Here is a 24,094-nt window from a genome sequence, read left to right on the forward strand (position 1 = left end):
CTAGCTACATGTCCCCAACTCTGAATTAAACCCTGTTTAACTCTTTTACCTGCGCGTCTCGCAATTCCACGACCACAGTCTCACTACTCCAGCGAGCCGCCATCTTCCTCTCCCGCAACAACACTAACAAGACGTCACACGACGCCCCTGTCTCTTAAATCACGGACAACGCGAGAACTACTTCCTGTCTTCTGATTGGTTGGTTGGGTGATGCTGCGGACGTCGCTATCCAAGATGGCTGCTACCATGGTGGAACATGTTGTCGTAGATGCGGGAGGATTTCTGAAGAAAGCTCCTCTTCAGGTGAGGTTTAAACTTCATCACATATCAGTAGCGATGTTCTCCAGGTGTTACGTCACCCCCGGGATCAGAAGTATTTCATGTGAATAACGTTTTATCACAAACTGCGGGCTTGATGTCAGGTCTGGATAACTAGTTAACGTGGTTCATCCTGTTTAAATGGCCACATCAACATCATGTAGCGGCGTATATTATCATTTATACATTGCTGTATATTTATATATATATATTTATTTTCTAGGAAATCGGGAAGAATATCTACACTCTGAAGGATGTAGTAGAGGAAATTAGAGACAAGCCAACCCGGAAGAGTCTGTCAGTCCTCCCATACAAACTCAACTTCAAAGAGCCGTACCCAGAGGACATCAGATTAGGTAGCTAAGGTTTTTTTAAATCACACATTTGTTCAGTTTTAGTTGTTTGATTTGTCGTACAGGATATTTGTTTTTGTAGACACTCTGTTTCTCCAGCATCACTTCTATAGTTGTTGATGGTACTGAACATATTGTCCTGAATTGTAACGCCGGTACTGAGTGTTGTGGTCTGTGTTGAGTGACTGAGTTCTCCAAGAAGACTGGAGACTACCCCAGCCTGTCTGCCACAGACATCAAGGTGTTGGCTCTGGCATACCAGCTGGAGAGGGAACACGTTGGGACGGACCACCTGAGGAAAGAACCGGAGGTCAAGGTAAGACAGTGATCAAAGAGACCCCAAATGGAACCCTATTCCCTTTCTGCACTATATAGGGAATAGGGCTCTGGTCTAAAGTAGTGCACTATAATAGGGAATAGGGTGACATAGGGCTCTGGTCTAAAGTAGTGTACTATATAGGGAATAGGGTGCCATAGGACTCTGGTCTAAAGTAGTGCACTATATAGGGAATAGGCTGCCATTGGGCTCTGGTCTAAAGTAGTGCACTATATAGGGAATAGGGTGCCATAGGGCTCTGGTCAACAGTAGTGTACTATATGCTGTATATAGGGAATAGGCTGCCATTGGGCTATGGTCTAAAGTAGTGCACTATATAGGGAATAGGGCTCTGGTCTAAAGTAGTGCACTATATAGGGAATAGGGCTCTGGTCTATAGTAGTACCACTATATAGGGAATAGGGCTCTGGTCTAAAGTAGTACCACTATATAGGGAATACGACTCTGGTCTAAAGTAGTGCACTATATAGGGAATAGGTAAACACAATGATAAACTTTGATGTAAGTGTTCCAGTGGGTCCACAGCATTGACATGTCGTCTGTGGTCAGGTCCAGTGGGTCCACATCATTGACATGTCGTCTGTGGTCAGGTCCAGTGGGTCCACATCATTGACATGTCGTCTGTGGTCAGGTCCAGTGGGTCCACAGCATTGACATGTCGTCTGTGGTCAGGTCCAGTGGGTCCACATCATTGACATGTCGTCTGTGGTCAGGTCCAGTGGGTCCACATCATTGACATGTCGTCTGTGGTCAGATCCAGTGGGTCCACATCATTGACATGTCGTCTGTGGTCAGGTCCAGTGGGTCCACATCATTAACATGTCGTCTGTGGTCAGGTCCAGTGGGTCCACATCACTGACATGTCGTCTGTGGTCAGGTCCAGTGGGTCCACATCATTGACATGTCGTCTGTGGTCAGGTCCAGTGGGTCCACATCACTGACATGTCGTCTGTGGTCAGGTCCAGTGGGTCCACATCACTGACATGTCGTCTGTGGTCAGGTCCAGTGGGTCCACAGCATTGACATGTCGTCTGTGGTCAGGTCCAGTGGGTCCACATCATTGACATGTCGTCTGTGGTCAGGTCCAGTGGGTCCACATCATTGACATGTCGTCTGTGGTCAGATCCAGTGGGTCCACATCATTGACATGTCGTCTGTGGTCAGGTCCAGTGGGTCCACATCATTTACATGTCGTCTGTGGTCAGGTCCAGTGGGTCCACATCATTGACATGTCGTCTGTGGTCAGGTCCAGTGGGTCCACATCATTAACATGTCGTCTGTGGTCAGGTCCAGTGGGTCCACATCACTGACATGTCGTCTGTGGTCAGGTCCAGTGGGTCCACATCATTGACATGTCGTCTGTGGTCAGGTCCAGTGGGTCCACATCACTGACATGTCGTCTGTGGTCAGGTCCAGTGGGTCCACATCACTGACATGTAGTCTGTGGTCAGGTCCAGTGGGTCCACATCACTGACATGTCGTCTGTGGTCAGGTCCAGTGGGTCCACATCACTGACATGTCGTCTGTGGTCAGGTCCAGTGGGTCCACATCACTGACATGTAGTCTGTGGTCAGGTCCAGTGGGTCCACATCATTGACATGTCGTCTGTGGTCAGGTCCAGTGGGTCCACATCACTGACATGTAGTCTGTGGTCAGGTCCAGTGGGTCCACATCACTGACATGTCGTCTGTGGTCAGGTCCAGTGGGTCCACATCATTGACATGTCGTCTGTGGTCAGGTCCAGTGGGTCCACATCACTGACATGTCGTCTGTGGTCAGGTCCAGTGGGTCCACATCACTGACATGTAGTCTGTGGTCAGGTCCAGTGGGTCCACATCACTGACATGTCGTCTGTGGTCAGGTCCAGTGGGTCCACATCACTGACATGTCGTCTGTGGTCAGGTCCAGTGGGTCCACATCACTGACATGTAGTCTGTGGTCAGGTCCAGTGGGTCCACATCACTGACATGTCGTCTGTGGTCAGGTCCAGTGGGTCCACATCACTGACATGTCGTCTGTGGTCAGGTCCAGTGGGTCCACATCACTGACATGTCGTCTGTGGTCAGGTCCAGTGGGTCCACATCACTGACATGTAGTCTGTGGTCAGGTCCAGTGGGTCCACATCACTGACATGTCGTCTGTGGTCAGGTCCAGTGGGTCCACATCATTAACATGTCGTCTGTGGTCAGGTCCAGTGGGTCCACATCATTAACATGTCGTCTGTGGTCAGGTCCAGTGGGTCCACATCATTAACATGTCGTCTGTGGTCAGGTCCAGTGGGTCCACATCATTAACATGTCGTCTGTGGTCAGGTCCAGTGGGTCCACATCATTGACATGTCGTCTGTGGTCAGGTCCAGTGGGTCCACATCACTGACATGTCGTCTGTGGTCAGGTCCAGTGGGTCCACATCACTGACATGTCGTCTGTGGTCAGGTCCAGTGGGTCCACATCACTGACATGTCGTCTGTGGTCAGGTCCAGTGGGTCCACATCACTGACATGTCGTCTGTGGTCAGGTCCAGTGGGTCCACATCACTGACATGTAGTCTGTGGTCAGGTCCAGTGGGTCCACATCACTGACATGTCGTCTGTGGTCAGGTCCAGTGGGTCCACATCACTGACATGTCGTCTGTGGTCAGGTCCAGTGGGTCCACATCACTGACATGTCGTCTGTGGTCAGGTCCAGTGGGTCCACATCACTGACATGTCGTCTGTGGTCAGGTCCAGTGGGTCCACATCACTGACATGTCGTCTGTGGTCAGGTCCAGTGGGTCCACATCATTAACATGTCGTCTGTGGTCAGGTCCAGTGGGTCCACATCATTAACATGTCGTCTGTGGTCAGGTCCAGTGGGTCCACATCATTAACATGTCGTCTGTGGTCAGGTCCAGTGGGTCCACATCATTAACATGTCGTCTGTGGTCAGGTCCAGTGGGTCCACATCATTGACATGTCGTCTGTGGTCAGGTCCAGTGGGTCCACATCACTGACATGTCGTCTGTGGTCAGGTCCAGTGGGTCCACATCACTGACATGTCGTCTGTGGTCAGGTCCAGTGGGTCCACATCACTGACATGTCGTCTGCGGTCAGGTCCAGTGGGTCCACATCACTGACATGTCGTCTGTGGTCAGGTCCAGTGGGTCCACATCACTGACATGTCGTCTGTGGTCAGGTCCAGTGGGTCCACATCACTGACATGTCGTCTGTGGTCAGGTCCAGTGGGTCCACATCACTGACATGTCGTTTGTGGTCAGGTCCAGTGGGTCCACATCACTGACATGTCGTCTGTGGTCAGGTCCAGTGGGTCCACATCATTAACATGTCGTCTGTGGTCAGGTCCAGGTATCCAGTACAAGGAGACATCCAGAGGCCCCCGTCGGCGTGGCAGGATTCCACTTCCCCTCTAAGGTACAGTCCAGAACAATGACATCAACTCTGTTGTTAACCAGAGCACTGATCCGTATGCATGTTGAGATGTGAGACGGAGTTCTGATCCGTAGTACTGATCTAGAGTACTGATCCGTAGTACTGATCCGTAGTACTGATCCGTAGTACTGATCCGTATGCATGTTGAGATGAGAGACTGAGTAAATTAACAACCTAAAAAGGCATCTAGAACAACCATGTGAATCGGGAACCATGTGGGATGGGGAACCACGTGGGATGGGTAACCACGTGGGATGGGGAACCACGTGGGATGGGGAACCACGTGGGATGGGGAACCACGTGGGATGGGGAACCACGTGGGATGGGGAACCATGTGGGATGGGGAACCACGTGGGATGGGGAACCACGTGGGATGGGGAACCATGTGGGATGATCATTAGTACAAATCAACCACTTCTGTCAACATCTACAATAATAGTTAAGAGTTCTCCTCTCCTCCTCCATGGTCCAGAGGCCAGCTGATGGGCTGTTCAGTGGCAGACAGAGGCCAGCAGCACAGACGCCAGCAGCACAGACGCAGCACAGCTATAACCCTCCAGAGATCGCAGAGTACAACAGCTTCCAGTTCTGGAGGAACCCTCTGCCCTGCTTCGACACTGACCTGCTGGATCTAGTGGTGAGTAGAACACACTACCTCTGACCTGCTGGAACTAGTGGTGAGTAGAACACACTACCTCTGACCTGCTGGAACTAGTGGTGAGTAGAACACACTACCTCTGACCTGCTGGAACTAGTGGTGAGTAGAACACACTACCTCTGACCTGCTTCGACTCTGACCTGCTGGAACTAGTGGTGAGTAGAACACACTACCTCTGACCTGCTGGATCTAGTGGTGAGTAGAACACACTACCTCTGACCTGCTGGAACTAGTGGTGAGTAGAACACACTACCTCTGACCTGCTGGAACTAGTGGTGAGTAGAACACACTACCTCTGACCTGCTGGAACTAGTGGTGAGTAGAACACACTACCTCTGACCTGCTGGAACTAGTGGTGAGTAGAACACACTACCTCTGACCTGCTGGATCTAGTGGTGAGTAGAACACACTACCTCTGACCTGCTGGAACTAGTGGTGAGTAGAACACACTACCTCTGACCTGCTGGATCTAGTGGTGAGTAGAACACACTACCTCTGACCTGCTGGATCTAGTGGTGAGTAGAACACACTACCTCTGACCTGCTGGATCTAGTGGTGAGTAGAACACACTACCTCTGACCTGCTGGAACTAGTGGTGAGTAGAACACACTACCTCTGACCTGCTGGATCTAGTGGTGAGTAGAACACACTACCTCTGACCTGCTGGATCTAGTGGTGAGTAGAACACACTACCTCTGACCTGCTGGATCTAGTGGTGAGTAGAACACACTACCTCTGACCTGCTGGATCTAGTGGTGAGTAGAACACAGACTACCTCTGACCTGCTGGAACTAGTGGTGAGTAGAACACACTACCTCTGACCTGCTGGAACTAGTGGTGAGTAGAACACACTACCTCTGACCTGCTGGAACTAGTGGTGAGTAGAACACACTACCTCTGACCTGCTGGAACTAGTGGTGAGTAGAACACACTACCTCTGACCTGCTGGAACTAGTGGTGAGTAGAACACACTACCTCTGACCTGCTGGAACTAGTGGTGAGTAGAACACACTACCTCTGACCTGCTGGAACTAGTGGGGAGTAGAACACACTACCTCTGACCTGCTGGAACTAGTGGGGAGTAGAACACACTACCTCTGACCTGCTGGAACTAGTGGGGAGTAGAACACACTACCTCTGACCTGCTGGAACTAGTGGTGAGTAGAACACACACGACCTCTGACCTGTCATCAGGGTTCCTGTCCTACTGCAGTTGACCTCTGAGCAACACGTCATCAGGGTTCCTGTCCTACTGCAGTTGTTGAGGGATTGAACCATGTGATGGAAACGTTTAAAACATTGGACAGATTGACACGCAGTCGTCAAAGATGGATTCACAATGAATCACCTTTCTCTCTGAATCGTTGTCGGTGCTGATGATGTGGTCCTTGTTATTTACCTGCAGGACATTCAGGACCTGTCAATATCAGACGGAGCAGCGGACACCGTCCACACAGAACCTGGGACCGGGACCGGGTCAGAGGAGCACGGCAGTGGGTCGGAGGAGGAGGAAGATGAAGAGGATGAAGAGGAGGAGGATGGCGGCGGTTGGATCACCCCTAGCAACATTAAACAGGTTCAGATGGAGACGGGGATCTGGGCGTCGCCTGCGGACATTAAAGTGGCGTGTCTCACCACCGACTTCGCTATGCAGGTACCGAGGCCCAAACGGACCCCTATTCCCTTGATAGTGCACTACTTCTAACCAGGGCTCATAGGTAGTGCATAAGTAGTACACTATAATAGGGAATTGGGTTGCCATTTGGGACTTACGATTCTGGTTAAATGAACTCGGAATAGTTCGGCAAACTAGTCTTTGTCTACGTCCCCGAGTGGTAATAGTTGACGTTGATTAAGTTCTGTTGAGACCCATTTTTAGATTCTACATTCAGAATCATCCAGTTGGTCGGCCTGTTGACCGAAACGGGTTTTGTTCAACAGAACGTCCTGATTCAGATCGGGCTCCATGTCCTCTCTGTGAATGGGATGCTCATCAAGCAGGCCAGGAATTACATCCTGAGATGCCACGCCTGTTTCAAGTGAGTACCTCCTTTTAGCACTAAATAAAAACCAAAAGAAAACCCACCCGTTGATGTCACCAGGACCAGTTTAGTAATTAGACAACTTTTTAAATATTAGGAAACTTATACTCAACCTTGGTCTTTAAAACCTCTCTTGGGTACGTGAGACGTTAGCGTCCCACCTCTTCAATAGCCAGTGAAACTGCTGGGCGCCAAATTAAAAAACAGAAATACTCATTATAAAAATTCAGAAAACAAAACATATTTTACATAGGTTTAAAGATGAACTTCTTGTGAATCCAACCACGGTGTCAGATTTTAAAAATGCTTTACGGCGAAAGCCTACCTTACGATTATTTGAGAACATCGCCCACTAGACAAATCATTACAAACAGTAACCAGCCAGATAGAACAGTTACACAAGTCAGAAAGAGATAAAATGAATCCCTTACCTTTGATCTTCATATGGTTGCACTCAGCAGACATTCATTTACTCAATAAATGTTCCTTTTGTTCGATAAAGTCTCTTTATATCCAAAAACCTCAGTTTTGTTCGTGTTTTCTTCAGTAATCCACAGGCTCAAACGGAGTCAAAACAGACAAAAAAATCTAAATTGTATCCGTAAAATTCATAGAAACATGTCAAACGATGTTTATATTCAAACCTCAGGTTGTTTTTAGCCTAAATAACCGATAATATTTCAACCGGACAATAACGTCGTCAATATAAAAGGTAAACAAGAAAGGCACTGTCGGTTGTGCGCATGAAAAAGCTCTGTGACACGGCAGGGTCCACTCATTCAGACTGCTCTTACTTCCTCATTTTTCAGAATACAAGCCTGAAACAATTTCTAAAGACTGTTGACATCTAGTGGAAGGCATAGAAACTACAATTTGAGTCCTAAGTCAATGGACACTAATGGCATTGAATAGAAAACTACAAAACCAAAAAAAAAACTACTTCCCGAATGGATTTTTCTCAGGTTTTCGCCTGCCAAATCAGTTCTGTTATACTCACAGACACTATTTTAACAGTTTTGGAAACTTTAGAGTTTTCTATCCAAATCCACCAGTTATATGCATATCATATCTTCTGGGCCCGAGAAGCAGGCAGTTTAATTTGGGCATGCTTTTCATCCAAAATTCCGAATGCTGCCCCCTACCCTAGAGAAGTTAAGAGGTTTAATTAAACAGTCTGACCTTCTCTTTGTCGTAGGACCACCACCAACATGAATAAGGTTTTCTGTCCACACTGTGGCAACAGAACGCTGAAGAAGGTGGCCGTGACGGTCAGCGAGGACGGAAGCATCCAGATGCATCTCTCAAAGAACCCCAAAGTGCTCAACCCCAAAGGGAAGAGGGTAAGTGGATGAATTGGTACCAGGTCCAGACCCACATCATACTGTGGTAGGAAACATTATCAATCCTAAAGGAAACAGGGTAAATGGATGGATTGGTACCAGGCCCAGACGACAAGGAAACATCATACTGTGTGGTAGGAAACTTATCTTCAATCCTAAAGGAAACAGGGTAAGTGGATGAATTGGTACCAGGCCCAGACGACAAGGAAACATCATACTGTGTGGTAGGAAACTTATCTTCAATCCTAAAGGAAACAGGGTAAGTGGATGAATTGGTACCAGGCCCAGACGACAAGGAAACATCATACTGTGGGAACTTATCTTACATAATGATTCAGTATTTTTTTTTCAGATGACATTTGTTGTATCAAATGTGCAGCTTCTACATGCTGTAGTCAGTTGGGTGTAAAAGGGGGGGATACCTAGTCAGTTGGGGAAATGGGGGGGATACCCAGTCAGTTGGGGAAACGGGGGGGGATACTCAGTCAGTTGGGGTTGATACCTAGTCAGTTTGGGGGATACCTAGTCAGTTGGGGAAACGGGGGGATACCCATTCAGTTGGAGGTAAAACGGGGGGGATACCCATTCAGTTTGAGGTAAAACGGGGGGGATACCCATTCAGTTTGAGGTAAAACGGGGGGAATACCCATTCAGTTGGAGGTAAAACGGGGGGGATACCCATTCAGTTGGAGGTAAAACGGGGGGGATACCCATTCAGTTGGAGGTAAAACGGGGGGATACCCATTCAGTTGGGGGGGAAACCCAGTCAGTTGGGGGTGAAACGGGGGGGATACCCAGTCAGTTGGGGGTGAAACGGGGGGGGATACCCAATCAGTTGGGGGTGAAACGGGGGGGATACCCAGTCAGTTGGTGAAATGGGGAGGGATACCCAGTCAGTTGGTGAAACGGGGAGGGATACCCATTCAGTTTGAGGTAAAACGGGGGGGATACCCATTCAGTTGGAGGTAAAACGGGGGGAATACCCATTCAGTTGGAGGTAAAACGGGGGGGATACCCATTTAGTTGGAGGTAAAACGGGGGGGGATACCCATTCAGTTGGAGGTAAAACGGGGGGATACCCATTCAGTTGGGGGGGAAACCCAGTCAGTTGGGGGTGAAACGGGGGGATACCCAGTCAGTTGGGGGTGAAACGGGGGGGATACCCAATCAGTTGGGGGTGAAACGGGGGGGATACCCAGTCAGTTGGGGGTGAAACGGGGGGGGATACCCAGTCAGTTGGGGGTGAAACGGGGAGGGATACCCAGTCAGTTGGGGAAACGGGGGGGATACCCATTCAGTTGGGGAAACGGGGGGGATACCCAGTCAGTTGGGGGGAAACGAGGGGGATACCCAGTCAGTTGGGGGGAAACGGGGGGGATACCTAGTCAGTTGGGGGGAAACGGGGGGATACCCATTCAGTTGGAGGTAAAACGGGGGGATACCCATTCAGTTGGAGGTAAAACGGGGGGGATACCCATTCAGTTGGAGGTGAAACGGGGGGATACCCAGTCAGTTGGGGGTGAAACGGGGGGGATACCCAGTCAGTTGGTGAAACGGGGAGGGATACCCAGTCAGTTGGTGAAACGGGGAGGGATACCCAGTCAGTTGGGGAAACGGGGGGGATACCCAGTCAGTTGGGGGGAAACAGGGGGGATACCTAGTCAGTTGGTGGGGAAACGGGGGGGATACCTAGTCAGTTGGGGGGGATACCTAGTCAGTTGGGGGGGATACCTAGTCAGTTGGGGGGAAACTGGGGGGATACCCAGTCAGTTGGTGGGGAAACGGGGGGGATACCTAGTCAGTTGGTGGGGATACCTAGTCAGTTGGGGGGAAACGGGGGGGATACCTAGTCAGTTGGTGGGGATACCTAGTCAGTTGGGGGGAAACTGGGGGGATACCTAGTCAGTTGGGGGGGATACCTAGTCAGTTGGGGGGAAACGGGGGGGATACCTAGTCAGTTGGTGGGGATACCTAGTCAGTTGGGGGGAAACGGGGGGGATACCTAGTCAGTTGGTGGGGAAACGGGGGGGATACCCAGTCAGTTGGGGTTGATACCTAGTCAGTTGGGGGGAAAAGGGGGGGATACCCAGTCAGTTGGGGGTGAAACGGGGAGGGATACCCAGTCAGTTGGTGAAACGGGGAGGGATACCCAGTCAGTTGGTGAAACGGGGAGGGATACCCAGTCAGTTGGGGAAACGGGGGGGATACCCAGTCAGTTGGGGTTGATACCTAGTCAGTTGGGGGGAAAAGGGGGAGATACCCAGTCAGTTGGGGGGGATACCCAGTCAGTTGGGGGGAAACAGGGGGGATACCTAGTCAGTTGGTGGGGAAACGGGGGGGATACCTAGTCAGTTGGGGGGGATACCTAGTCAGTTGGGGGGAAACTGGGGGGATACCCAGTCAGTTGGTGGGGAAACGGGGGGGATACCTAGTCAGTTGGTGGGGATACCTAGTCAGTTGGGGGGAAACGGGGGGGATACCTAGTCAGTTGGTGGGGAAACGGGGGGGATACCCAGTCAGTTGGGGTTGATACCTAGTCAGTTGGGGGGAAAAGGGGGAGATACCCAGTCAGTTGGGGGGATACCCAGTCAGTTGGGGGGAAACAGGGGGGATACCTAGTCAGTTGGTGGGGAAACGGGGGGGATACCTAGTCAGTTGGGGGGGATACCTAGTCAGTTGGGGGGAAACTGGGGGGATACCCAGTCAGTTGGTGGGGAAACGGGGGGGATACCTAGTCAGTTGGTGGGGATACCTAGTCAGTTGGGGGAAAACGGGGGGGATACCTAGTCAGTTGGTGGGGAAACTGGGGGGATACCTAGTCAGTTGGGGGGGATACCTAGTCAGTTGGGGGGAAACGGGGGGGATACCTAGTCAGTTGGTGGGGAAACGGGGGGGATACCCAGTCGGTTGGGGGGAAACTGGGGGGATACCCAGTCAGTTGGGGGGAAACGAGGGGGATACCCAGTCAGTTGGGGGGAAACGAGGGGGATACCCAGTCAGTTGGGGGGAAACGAGGGGGATACCTAGTCAGTTGGGGGGAAACAGGGGGGATACCTAGTCAGTTGGGGGGAAACTTTCAGTTACTAGTCCAACACTCTTACCACTAGGCTACCTGCTGGTTACTAGTCCAACACTCTAACCACTAGGCTACCTGCTGGTTACTGGTCCAACACTCTAACCACTAGGCTACCTGCTGGTTACTAGTCCAACCACTAGGCTACCTGCTGGTTACTGACCCAACACTCTAACCACTAGGCTACCTGCTGGTTACTAGTCCAACCACTAGGCTACCTGCTGGTTACTAGTCCAACACTCTAACCACTAGCCTACCTGCTGGTTACTAGTCCAACACTCTAACCACTAGCCTACCTGCTGGTTACTAGTCCAACACTCTAACCACTAGCCTACCTGCTGGTTACTAGTCCAACACTCTAACCACTAGTCTACCTGCTGGTTACTAGTCCAACGCTCTAACCACTAGGCTACCTGCTGGTTACTAGTCCAACGCTCTAACCACTAGGCTACCTGCTGGTTACTAGTCCAACGCTCTAACCACTAGGCTACCTGCTGGTTACTAGTCCAACACTCTAACCACTAGGCTACCTGCTGGTTACTAGTCCAACGCTCTAACCACTAGCCTACCTGCTGGTTACTAGTCCAACGCTCTAACCACTAGGCTACCTGCTGGTTACTAGTCCAACACTCTAACCACTAGACTACCTGCTAGTTACTAGTCCAACGCTCTAACCACTAGTCTACCTGCCTCCCCTCCACTCTAACCACTAGGCTACCTGCTGGTTACTAGTCCAACGCTCTAACCACTAGGCTACCTGCTGGATACTAGTCCAACGCTCTAACCACTAGGCTACCTGCTGGTTACTAGTCCAACGCTCTAACCACTAGGCTACCTGCTGGTTACTAGCCCACCGCTCTAACCACTAGGCTACCTGCTGGTTACTAGTCCAACGCTCTAACCACTAGGCTACCTGCTGGTTACTAGTCCAACGCTCTAACCACTAGGCTACCTGCTGGTTACTAGTCCAACGCTCTAACCACTAGGCTACCTGCTGGTTACTAGCCCACCGCTCTAACCACTAGGCTACCTGCTGGTTACTAGTCCAACGCTCTAACCACTAGGCTACCTGCTGGTTACTAGTCCAACGCTCTAACCACTAGGCTACCTGCTGGTTACTGGTCCCAACGCTCTAACCACTAGGCTACCTGCTGGTTACTAGTCCAACGCTCTAACCACTAGTCTACCTGCTGGTTACTAGTCCAACGCTCTAACCACTAGGCTACCTGCTGGTTACTAGTCCAACGCTCTAACCACTAGGCTACCTGCTGGTTACTAGTCCAACGCTCTAACCACTAGGCTACCTGCTGGTTACTAGTCCAACGCTCTAACCACTAGTCTACCTGCTGGTTACTAGTCCAACCACTAGGCTACCTGCTGGTTACTAGTCCCAACGCTCTAACCACTAGGCTACCTGCTGGTTACTAGTCCAACGCTCTAACCACTAGTCTACCTGCTGGTTACTAGTCCAACGCTCTAACCACTAGGCTACCTGCTGGTTACTAGTCCAACGCTCTAACCACTAGGCTACCTGCTGGTTACTAGTCCAACGCTCTAACCATTAGGCTACCTGCTGGTTACTAGTCCAATGCTCTAACCACTAGTCTACCTGCTGGTTACTAGTCCAACGCTCTAACCACTAGGCTACCTGCTGGTTACTAGTCCAACACTCTAACCACTAGACTACCTGCTGGTTACTAGTCCAATGCTCTAACCACTAGTCTACCTGCTGGTTACTAGTCCAACGCTCTAACCACTAGGCTACCTGCTGGTTACAGGCCCAACGCTCTAACCACTAGGCTACCTGCTGGTTACTGGTCCAACGCTCTAACCACTAGGCTACCTGCTGGTTACTGGTCCAACGCTCTAACCACTAGACTACCTGCTGGTTACTAGTCCAACGCTCTAACCACTAGGCTACCTGCAGACTAGCTTCTCCACTCTGGTACTGTAGCAGTTGCAGACTAGCATTCCACCTCAATTATTTACAATAAGCAATGGTAAACGCTAGTCTAGAGGAAGGAGCTAATGTACGCTCCCCATAGTACTCCCTGCCACAAGGGGGCAGACTAATGTACGCTCTCTGTTCCCGTAGTACTCCCTGCCACAAGGTGGCAGACTAATGTACTCTCTGTTCCCGTAGTACTCCCTGCCACAAGGGGGCAGACTAATGTACGCTCTCTGTTCCCGTAGTACTCCCTGCCACAAGGGGGCAGACTAATGTACGCTCTCTGTTCCCCATAGTACTCCCTGCCACAAGGGGGCAGACTAATGTACGCTCTCTGTTCCCCGTAGTACTCCCTGCCCCTGCCACAAGGGGGCAAACACGGCTGCAACCCCCACCTGGTGGAGGACCAGCGCTTCCCCCAGCAGCGTGTGTCCCGTAAAGCCCGCCAGAAGACGGACGTCTTAAACCCAGACTACCTGGCCGGGGGCGGCTCACCTTTCTCTGATCACGACATCTACAGCCGCTCTGCCAACCTGCACATCACAGACGGAGCGGGCGGAGGGGGGCGGAGGAGGGCCAACCCCAACGCTGCCCGCAAGAAGAAATGTTGAAGAAGCCATCTTGAAGAATCTGAAACCATCTTGAAGAATCGGAAACCATCTTGAAGAATCGGAAACCATCTTGAAGAATCGGAAGCCATCTTGAAGAATCGGAAGCCATCTTGAAGAATCGGAAACCATCTTGAAGAATCGGAAACCATCTTGAAGAATCGGAAACCATCTTGAAGAATCGGAAGCCATCTTGAAGAATCGGAAGCCATCTTGAAGAATCGGAAACCATCTTGAAGAGGCGGAAGCCATCTTGAAGAATCTGAAACCATCTTGAAGAATCTGAAACCATCTTGAAGAATCGGAAACCATCTTGAAGAATCGGAAGCCATCTTGAAGAATCGGAAGCCATCTTGAAGAATCTGAAACCATCTTGAAGAGGCGGAAACCATCTTGAAGAGGCGGAAGCCATCTTGAAGAATCTGAAACCATCTTCCACACAAGTTCCACTAAACAGAAATCCCAGCAACTGAACAGTGAAGATAGCTGGATTTAATACTGATGTTTTGTATAAAATTACAATTTTTAAAAAAAGGTTAAACTTAATGAATTCCATGTTCGAATAATGTTATACGGTAACTACCAAGTTTGTAAAAGCCTGAAGGTATTTGCACTTTCTAGGCTTGTGTTTGTAACCTGCTCTGACATTTTTTGATGCCCCTAATTAAAACACAGTTTGAAGACATTTCAGTTTTGGATATATTTTAATCATGAACATCCATCTTACAGTAGAAATTAACTATTTTAAATGTATTACATAGTTAAGCACATTCTCCAACCAGTCATACCCAGATTAGATGGCAGTATATACAAGCTAAAGCATTGGAAACATTACTGGAAAGGGTAAATTGTTAAATGAACTAGTCAAAATGCATAATAACTGAGATTCAAGGCTATTGTTAGTCTACCTAGCCAAAAATCCTGAGGGTTAACTCTCTGCTACTTCTGGGTTTACCTCAGGCTCTGATGGCTCACTGTTTACCTCAGGCTCCAGGACTGGGTTATGTTCTGGGGAGGTCAGTACAGGCTCTAGGACTGGGTTATGTTCTGGGGCGGTCAGTACAGGCTCTAGGACTGGGTTATGTTCTGGGGCGGTCAGTACAGGCTCTAGGACTGGGTTATGTTCTGGGGCGGTCAGTACAGGCTTTGGGGGATTCAGTATGGCCTCCAACTCAGGGTCGTCCTGTACTTCACGGTGGCTGTCAGCCCTTGGTCTCTCTGGGTCGTCCAGTACAGGGTTAGGGTCATTCAAAATGGCTTCCAGTTCAGGGTCAGAGGTCAGACCTGTCTCGGACACAAACTCAGTAGATATGGTGGATGAGACCATGGGATCCTCCTCTACAGGTTCCGGGCCTGCTATCGGTTCAAGACCAGGAAGTCCCAGGTTGTCAACAGGAAGTGTCTGTTGAGGATCAGCTGTGGTGAGACCGTCCAGCTCAACACTGAGGTCTTCTACCATCGGAGTCACCGTCTCCCTCTTGGGAAGAACAAACGCCAGAGGCTCCAGGACTGGACTCACGTCAATACAACCCAGACTGCTGTACTGGTGGACTTGAGTTGGCGGGACACCTGGAGGACAAAAACCATGGTTCACATTACTATAGAGGTTGTTACTGTGGATGTTTCACATGACTATAGAGGTTGTTACTGTGGATGTTTCACATGACTATAGAGGTTGTTACTGTGGATGTTTCACATGACTATAGAGGTTGTTACTGTGGATGTTTCACATGACTATAGAGGTTGTTACTGTGGATGTTTCACATGACTATAGAGGTTGTTACTGTGGATGTTTCACATGACTATAGAGGTTGTTACTGTGGATGTTTCACATTACCATAGAGGTTGTTACTGTGGATGGTTCACATGACTATAGAGGTTGTTACTGTGGATGTTTCACATGACTAGAGGTTGTTACTGTGGATGGTTCACATGACTATAGAGGTTGTTACTGTGGATGTTTCACATGACTATAGAGGTTGTTACTGTGGATGTTTCACATTACCATAGAGGTTGTTACTGTGGATGTTTCACATGATTAGAGGTTGTTACTGTGGATGTTTCACATGACTATAGAGGTTGTTACTGTGGATGTTTCACATGACTATAGAGGTTGTTACTGTGGATGTTTCACATTACCATAGAGGTTGTTACTGTGGATGTTTCACATGACTATAGAGGTTGTTACTGTGGATGTTTCACATGACTAGAGGTTGTTACTGTGGATGTTTCACATGACTAGAGGTTGTTACTGTGGATGTTTCACATGACTATAGAGGTTGTTACTGTGGATGTTTCACATGACTATAGAGGTTGTTACTGTGGATGTTTCACATGACTATAGAGGTTGTTACTGTGGATGTTTCACATGACTATAGAGGTTGTTACTGTGGATGTTTCACATTACCATACAGGTTGTTACTGTGGATGTTTCACATGACTATAGAGGTTGTTACTGTGGATGTTTCACATGACTATAGAGGTTGTTACCGTGGATGTTTCACATGACTATAGAGGTTGTTACCGTGGATGTTTCACATGACTATAGAGGTTGTTACTGTGGATGTTTCACATGACTATAGAGGTTGTTACTGTGGATGTTTCACATTACTATAGAGTTGTTACTGTGGATGTTTATGACTATAGAGGTTGTTACTGTGGATGTTTCACATTACCATAGAGGTTGTTACTGTGGATGTTTCACATGACTATAGAGGTTGTTACTGTGGATGTTTCACATGACTATAGAGGTTGTTACTGTGGATGTTTCACATGACTATAGAGGTTGTTACTGTGGATGTTTCACATGACTATACAGGTTGTTACTGTGGATGTTTCACATTACTATAGAGGTTGTTACTGTGGATGTTTCACATGACTATAGAGGTTGTTACTGTGGATGTTTCACATGACTATAGAGGTTGTTACTGTGGATGTTTCACATGACTAGAGGTTGTTACTGTGGATGTTTCACATTACTATAGAGGTTGTTACTGTGGATGTTTCACATGACTATAGAGGTTGTTACTGTGGATGTTTCACATGACTCTAGAGGTTGTTACTGTGGATGTTTCACATTACCAGAGAGGTTGTCGTGGGGGACGTGACAGAGTATTTACCCAGAGAACTGTGCTGGGGGGGACGTGACAGAGTATTTACCCAGTATGACAGAGAGCTGTGCTGGGGGGGGGGACATGACAGAGTATTTACCCAGTATGACAGAGAGCTGTGCTGGGGGGGACACATGACAGAGTATTTACCCAGTATGACAGAGAACTGTGCTGGGGGGGACATGACAGAGTATTTACCCAGTATGACAGAGAGCTGTGCTGGGGGGGGGACGTGACAGAGTATTTACCCAGTATGACAGAGATCTGTGCTGGGGGGGACGTGACAGAGTATTTACCCAGTATGACAGAGAGCTGTGCTGGGGGGGACATGAGAGTATTTACCCAGTATGACAGAGAGCTGTGCTGGGGGGGGGACGTGACAGAGTATTTACCCAGTATGACAGAGATCTGTGCTGGGGGGGACGTGACAGAGTATTTACCCAGTATGACAGAGAGCTGTGCTGGGGGGGGAAGTGACAGAGTATTTACCCAGTATGACAGAGAGCTGTGCTGGGGGGAACAGGACCTGCAGACAGCGGTTGAGGAAAGGAACCATGTCCTCAGCGAAGGAACAGCAGAATTGGACAAACAGGTCCTTCTCTCGGTCGCTGAAGGCCGTCTCTTCAGCCCGGTGGAACGCCACGATCAGCTTGGTGACCTGGGGAGGGGAGAGGAAGTCAATACAACCAGTCTGAGGGAGGGGGGACCTGGGGAGAGTCTGGGGGGGGGGACCTGGGGAGAGTCTGAGGGAGGGAGGGAGGGGGGACCTGGGGAGAGTCTGAGGGGGGGGGGGGGGGGCCTGGGGAGAGTGAGGGGAGGGAGGGGGGACCTGGGGAGAGTCTGAGGGGGAGGGAGGGGGGGACCTGGGGAGAGTCTGAGGGGGAGGGAGGGGGGGACCTGGGGAGAGTCTGAGGGGGAGGGAGGGGGGACCTGGGGAGAGTGAGGGGAGGGGGGGGGGACCTGGGGAGAGTCTGAGGGGAGGGGGGACCTGGGGAGAGTCTGAGGGGAGGGGGGGGGACCTGGGGAGAGTCTGAGGGGAGGGGGGACCTGGGGAGAGTCTGAGGGGAGGGGGGAACCGTGTCTAGAGAGAACCTGGGACAGCCTAGACGTGTCAATATGGTAACTTTAGCAGCAGACGTAGTGTAGCGTCAGCAGAGACAGACAGGCGTTCGTTACCTTTACCAGGGCGTCCTCCAGATACTCGGTCACCTGCTGGGCCAGACCGAGGGGACAACAGAGCCTGAGGTCGTTGAAGGCCGTCAAGATGTTGTTGAGGAAGCAGGCCAGAGGAGGGAAATCCAGCAGAGCCATGGGGGGCTGGAGGGTGCCTGGCTGGGTACTGGGGGGCTGGACGGTACCTGGCATGGAGCCCCCAGCCAGCATAGAGGGGAGAGAGATCAGAGTATACAGGTTCATGTCCTCCCGGAACGTCTCCACGGCTTCCTCTACAGCTTGACGGAAGGTCTCGGCCGCCACGCGCTGGAACATCGGGGCCAGCTGGCCGCGGAAGTCTGCCCCAACGCGGCTGAAGGACAGGCCGAAGTACATGCACTGTCCCAGCAGGGAGTCCAGGCGTCCGCCCACCCCCCTCTGGAGGTCTCGATCCAGGGTCACCAGGAACTCAGACACCTGCTGCACCACCCAGCCGTGGAAGATGGCCCCTTCGTTCACCGCCTGGCCCGGACCACCTTTCAACACAAGACACCGTACATCACAAGGCTGCCCAGCCAGTGACCTGACACTTCAGTTGGACTATTGACCTGTACTGACGGGCTTTTCCAGAACATATGTACTGTATATTTGTAAATACGTCTTTAAAATAATTATTGTTGTGTTTAATCTTCATATTTATGAAAAATTGTAAATCGGATCAAATAATTCAGCCTTAAATGAAATGAATCGTTGTTTCACCGGGAGACAGCAGGGGGTCCTCGTCAGAGAAGATGGCTCTGTACTGGGTGATGATGTCAAACAGATGTACCTGGAACAGAGGAAGGACATGTCAGAGAATAGGGGGGGAGTGGAGCATCATTCCTGTTTCCTCGTCCTTCATTCCACCGCTAGATAACTGAAGCCAGGTTACACACGCGACACGCCTCGATGGTCTTGGTGACGTGGCAGTAAGGGTCCTCATCAGGGACAGTGGACAGGATGGAATGGAGCCAGCTGCCCCGCGCCTGCAGGAACTTGACCCGTAGCTCCGCCTCCGTGAACACGTCCATCCTGCGCAGGTAGCCAATCACACGCAGGCACACAGGAAGTTGGGAGTTGCTACGTAGTTGCTGTAACAACTGGTTCAGCATGAGCTGAGCTGACTGACGCACCTCCTGGACGATTCCCTGAAGAAGACACACAGGTCAGAGGTCAGAGAATCACACTGTTACAGTATTAAGACAAGAGGTATTTCTAGATCTACCACATAGTTTGTCAGACTGAGTGTAGACAAAATTTATATAATAAGGAAGTGGTACGATCTGTAACTCCTAGCTGTGTAAGCAGGAAGTGGTACGATCTGTAACTCCTAGCTGTGTAAGCAGGAAGTGGTACGATCTGTAACTCCTAGCTGTGTAAGCAGGAAGTGGTACGATCTGTAACTCCTAGCTGTGTAAGCAGGAAGTGGTACGATCTGTAACTCCTAGCTGTGTAAACAGGAAGTGGTACGATCTGTAACTCCTAGCTGTGTAAACAGGAAGTGGTACGATCTGTAACTCCTAGCTGTGTAAACAGGAAGTGGTACGATCTGTAACTCCTAGCTGTGTAAACAGGAAGTGGTACGATCTGTAACTCCTAGCTGTGTAAACAGGAAGTGGTACGATCTGTAACTCCTAGCTGTGTAAACAGGAAGTGGTACGATCTGTAACTCCTAGCTGTGTAAACAGGAAGTGGTACGATCTGTAACTCCTAGCTGTGTAAACAGGAAGTGGTACGATCTGTAACTCCTAGCTGTGTAAGCAGGAAGTGGTACGATCTGTAACTCCTAGCTGTGTAAGCAGGAAGTGGTAGTTGGAGCATTAATACCTGGATGACAGGTAGAGACGAGTGCTTCTTCTCCAGTCTCTTGACGTAGGCCGCCAGTTCCAGAGCCTCCTCGTAGTAGCCATTCCGGACGCAGGTGTCCATCAGCTGAGGTATCTCTAAGATCTCCAGGATCTCTGTGTGGCGGTTCAGAGTCAGGCTGTTCATCCTCCGGCTCACCCCGATGTCCTCCGCCTCCTTCACAAAACCCCTAAAGGAGAGGATAGACACCAACAGGTTCTTCATCATGTCAGCAGTCCGTCATAATAAACACTGTTATAACAGTCCATAACACTGTTATAACAGTCCATAACACACACTGTTATAACAGTCCATAACACACACTGTTATAACAGTCCATAACACACACTGTTATAACAGTCCATAACACACACTGTTATAACAGTCCATAACACACACTGTTATAACAGTCCATAACACACACTGTTATAACAGTCCATAACACACACTGTTATAACAGTCCATAACACACACTGTTATAACAGTCCATAACACACACTGTTATAACAGTCCATAACACACACTGTTATAACAGTCCATAACACACACTGTTATAACAGTCCATAACACACACTGTTATAACAGTCCGTAACAAACACTGTTATAACAGCCCATAATAAACACTGTTATAACAGGTCATAATAAACACTGTTATAACAGTTCATGGAACAGTAACATTCAACGAGATCTAGTGTTGGTTCTAGACAGACGTGAGCCCGGTACCAGTCTGTTTGTTCTAGATAGACGTGAGCCCGGTACCAGTCTGTTTGTTCTAGATAGACGTGAGCCCGGTACCAGTCTGTTTGTTCTAGATAGACGTGAGCCCGGTACCAGTCTGTTTGTTCTAGACAGACGTGAGCCCGGTACCAGTCTGTTTGTTCTAGATAGACGTGAGCCCGGTACCAGTCTGTTTGTTCTAGATAGACGTGAGCCCGGTACCAGTCTGTTTGTTCTAGATAGACGTGAGCCCGGTACCAGTCTGTTTGTTCTAGATAGACGTGAGCCCGGAACCAGTCTGTTTGTTCTAGACAGACGTGAGCCCGGTACCAGTCTGTTTGTTCTAGACAGACGTGAGCCCGGTACCAGTCTGTTTGTTCTAGACAGACGTGAGCCCGGTACCAGTCTGTTTGTTCTAGATAGACGTGAGCCCGGTACCAGTCTGTTGGTTCTAGATAGACGTGAGCCCGGTACCAGTCTGTTTGTTCTATGACAGAGAGATGACAGAGAGAAAATAAATCCCATTGCAAAATAATAATGTTTATGGATTGATGGAAGTACCAGTCAACGTAAGAACACATTTGACCGTGATGGTTATCGGTCTATAAGTTAATTTGCAGAAGTCAACAGAGTGATTCCCTGACCTCTACTGTAACAGAGTGAGGGGAAACCCTACTTCAAGTCTCAGAGCAAGTGACGTAACCGATTGAAACGCTATTAGCGCGTACCCGCTAACTAGCTAGCCATTTCACATCCGTTACACAGGCAACAGACTATCAGCACCTCACCACCACTTAACAAGGTGAGCCCGAGGCAGTATGCTCACATTGAAAACATAGGGTGAGTATTGGTAAAGTGGGACACAGAATCATTCCATTGTCCCAACCCCCAACATGATACCATTCTAAATAGTTTATTAACTCTATTATACAACAGAAAACAGGAAGACAAACACAGGGATGGATGATTTACTCAAACACAAATTGTCCTGAGACCACATCTTGTTATTGGATACTGGCAAAGTGGGACACGTAATTCTCTATTGTAAAGGAGGACAATTTATACAACGGGTGGGTGGATCTAATCGTGAATGCTGATTGGTTAAACCCGCATTCCAGCCTGTGTCTATTCCATAAATGACCACCGACTAAATCTATGACGTTAACATGCCTAATTACTCTGTTTGCACAATCCGCTGTCTCATCAGCCCTGCCAGGCAATTTATAAACTTGATCTATAGACATTATCTCACATTTATTTTAGACAAACATTTAGTTTTCGACAGCGGAGATTTGTATAAATCTTGCAGTCTGTCTCCTCCGACATTTGCAACATTGTCTCAATATTCAAATTCGATCTCCAGCTGTCGCATACCTTACGGGATGAGACAGGCAGGCAGCTTTTCTCAGCCAGTTGAAATAATGAATCAGGATCGTTTTTATGGATATAACGTTATACAAATAACTAATCAATAGAAAATAGGTTAAACAACACTTGGTGCAGCTCGTTTTCAGTCTTTCCAGCTTCAGTTTGAAGTGATTGTGTTGTTGCTGTGTTGTTGGCTAGCTCCTCTGAACAACAGCGTCCTGACGAGTAAACACATGTTCTATGCCATGCGAAATCAGCCTCGTTAGCTCAATGTTATGGATAACAGATTAAACTAATGCAGCTACTTTGTTGTTATTCTGGCCGCAAGTTGGCCGAGCTGGCCGCAAGTTGGCTGTTCTGGCCGCAAGTTGGCCGCAAGTTGGCTGAGTTGATAGAATGAACGACCAGCCAGCTGGGTAACAACCCTATATGTGTCGGGACTAACGTCATACATTGTGGAAGGATGAAATATTATGAATAAATATATCAAAATACAGTTTCATGAAAATATTATTTGAATATGATGGTAACACGTTATATAGAAGTGATAATGCCCACGAAACCGGTGTTTGGTTCCCCCCCTTCCCGTTCTTCATTGCTGCGACTTGCTAGTTGAGATTTCTGCTCTTCACTCCGTTGTCAGTTTAGCCTACATTTCACTCATCTTAGTAGCAGAAAGCATTTCTGTCTGCAGTTTTCGGTTTGGCTATTTGTTTCAAGTGTTTGTGGTGTTCTGGCTTGTATGGCGCCCTGGGCGAACCCCCCCTTTCAGCGCCCGCACCCGGTGCACCCGGCAAGATGCTACCCTGAGCGGCTGCCCATGTGTACCTAAACCCGCAACTGATTTTGTATTAGTCTATAAATAAATCTCTTTGCCAAAATACGTCATCTCTCCCATGTCTTATTCGACTAGTATCTTTGAAAGTGTAAGGATAATAATTCGGCCATAGTTGTTCTGAAATGTTTACTGCTTGCCAACATTTTACTCTCTCCTCTATGTTTAATATAATAATTATTCATTTCGGTTGTCTATCCTGACGTGAAGCTTGTTCTATATTAAGTATTTGACTGTAGCCACAAAATTAAGGAAATTAGAAAGGGGGGTTCTGGCAAGGGGGAGATTGTCGACCTAACACCTGTGTCAATATATCCTCCAAACACCGGTTTCTCGGGCACTATCACGTAAATAACATGACATGTCAAAACGACAAAGAGTATTTGGTTAACTTTACCACTAACCTGCATTTTTCACCGAAGCTGGGCAACTTGTCGAGGAGTTTGGAAACACTGCTTTCCACACGGCCAAAGTCTCGGTAAATCTCCTCGGTGCAGTCCGCGGTGCGGATGAACGTCTTGTAGTTGGAGAAGGCGAGCTCCCGGGTCTGCTGCAGTATCTGCGCCCTCTCCTCCGCCAACCGCTCCGGTTCACGGTTTAATTTCTCCACGCCAAACGAACTGAGCTCTGACAAGTAGGCTGCGAAGTCGGGGTTGTCTCTCCAGTTGTCTGGAAAGCTGTCTTTAAATATTGAAGCCAGAATACTCTCATCTTCCACGTCCACAGCGGTCATATTGGAAAGCTGTCACTTCAATACTTCATCTGAATTGTAGTCTTACCGACTCCGATTTACAGCCTTTACACAGGAGTACGAAAACAGGTCGTTAAAATACAATGTAAGCGTCTGATGTCTTTTAAATGGCAATTTAATTCGCAATTTGTCTAAAATTCTAGTCGCTCGCAAACACCAGAACACAACATCAA

At 49.0% G+C, this 24,094-nt stretch overlaps 3 protein-coding genes across 10 annotated transcripts in view; 1 reads left to right on the forward strand and 2 right to left on the reverse strand.

Moving 5' to 3' along the window:
* wdr59 (WD repeat domain 59) overlaps window positions 1-154 on the reverse strand; it is an 85,724-nt gene extending 85,570 nt beyond the window's left edge. For all 8 annotated transcript variants that reach the window (XM_071400361.1, XM_071400360.1, XM_071400362.1 and 5 more), the window contains exon 1: window positions 50-154. In XM_071400361.1, coding sequence (XP_071256462.1) covers window positions 50-103 — 54 coding nt within the window. In that variant the 5' untranslated portion in view covers window positions 104-154. The remainder of the gene's footprint in view (window positions 1-49) is intronic.
* LOC139575423 (RNA-binding protein NOB1-like) lies at window positions 148-14,789 on the forward strand. Its single transcript, XM_071400374.1, has 9 exons — window positions 148-303; window positions 542-674; window positions 854-987; window positions 4,346-4,417; window positions 4,908-5,072; window positions 6,499-6,747; window positions 7,035-7,132; window positions 8,331-8,475; window positions 13,844-14,789. Exons 1-9 carry the CDS (start codon window positions 211-213, stop codon window positions 14,105-14,107), a joined length of 1,353 nt encoding a protein of 450 aa, XP_071256475.1. The 5' UTR covers window positions 148-210; the 3' UTR covers window positions 14,108-14,789.
* Window positions 14,790-24,075, reverse strand: LOC139575419 (conserved oligomeric Golgi complex subunit 8-like). The gene is made up of 7 exons (XM_071400367.1): window positions 23,575-24,075; window positions 20,233-20,440; window positions 19,302-19,553; window positions 19,126-19,195; window positions 18,391-18,902; window positions 17,704-17,872; window positions 14,790-15,673 (listed from the first exon to the last, which is right to left on the reverse strand). The coding sequence occupies exons 1-7, from the start codon at window positions 23,901-23,903 to the stop codon at window positions 15,033-15,035; spliced, it is 2,181 nt and encodes a 726-aa protein (XP_071256468.1). The 5' UTR covers window positions 23,904-24,075; the 3' UTR covers window positions 14,790-15,032.
* Window positions 24,076-24,094: the final 19 nt, after the last annotated feature.

Source organism: Salvelinus alpinus, chromosome 5 (genome assembly GCF_045679555.1).
Source record: "Salvelinus alpinus chromosome 5, SLU_Salpinus.1, whole genome shotgun sequence".
Classification (NCBI taxonomy): domain Eukaryota; kingdom Metazoa; phylum Chordata; class Actinopteri; order Salmoniformes; family Salmonidae; genus Salvelinus; species Salvelinus alpinus.

Bases quoted from the DNA above. Each gene is read 5' to 3' on its own strand.
- LOC139575423 (XM_071400374.1), top strand. From the start codon at position 211: ATGCTGCGGACGTCGCTATCCAAGATGGCTGCTACCATGGTGGAACAT. The intron at 304-541 runs GTGAGGTTTAAA...TTTATTTTCTAG, and splicing joins TGAAGAAAGCTCCTCTTCAG to GAAATCGGGAAGAATATCTA. The intron at 6,748-7,034 runs GTACCGAGGCCC...TTTGTTCAACAG, and splicing joins CCACCGACTTCGCTATGCAG to AACGTCCTGATTCAGATCGG.
- LOC139575419 (XM_071400367.1), bottom strand. From the start codon at position 23,903: ATGACCGCTGTGGACGTGGAAGATGAGAGTATTCTGGCTTCAATATTT. The intron at 18,903-19,125 runs GTGAAACAACGA...TTGTGTTGAAAG, and splicing joins GGACCCCCTGCTGTCTCCCG to GTGGTCCGGGCCAGGCGGTG. The intron at 17,873-18,390 runs GTAACGAACGCC...TCCCCTCCCCAG, and splicing joins TGGAGGACGCCCTGGTAAAG to GTCACCAAGCTGATCGTGGC.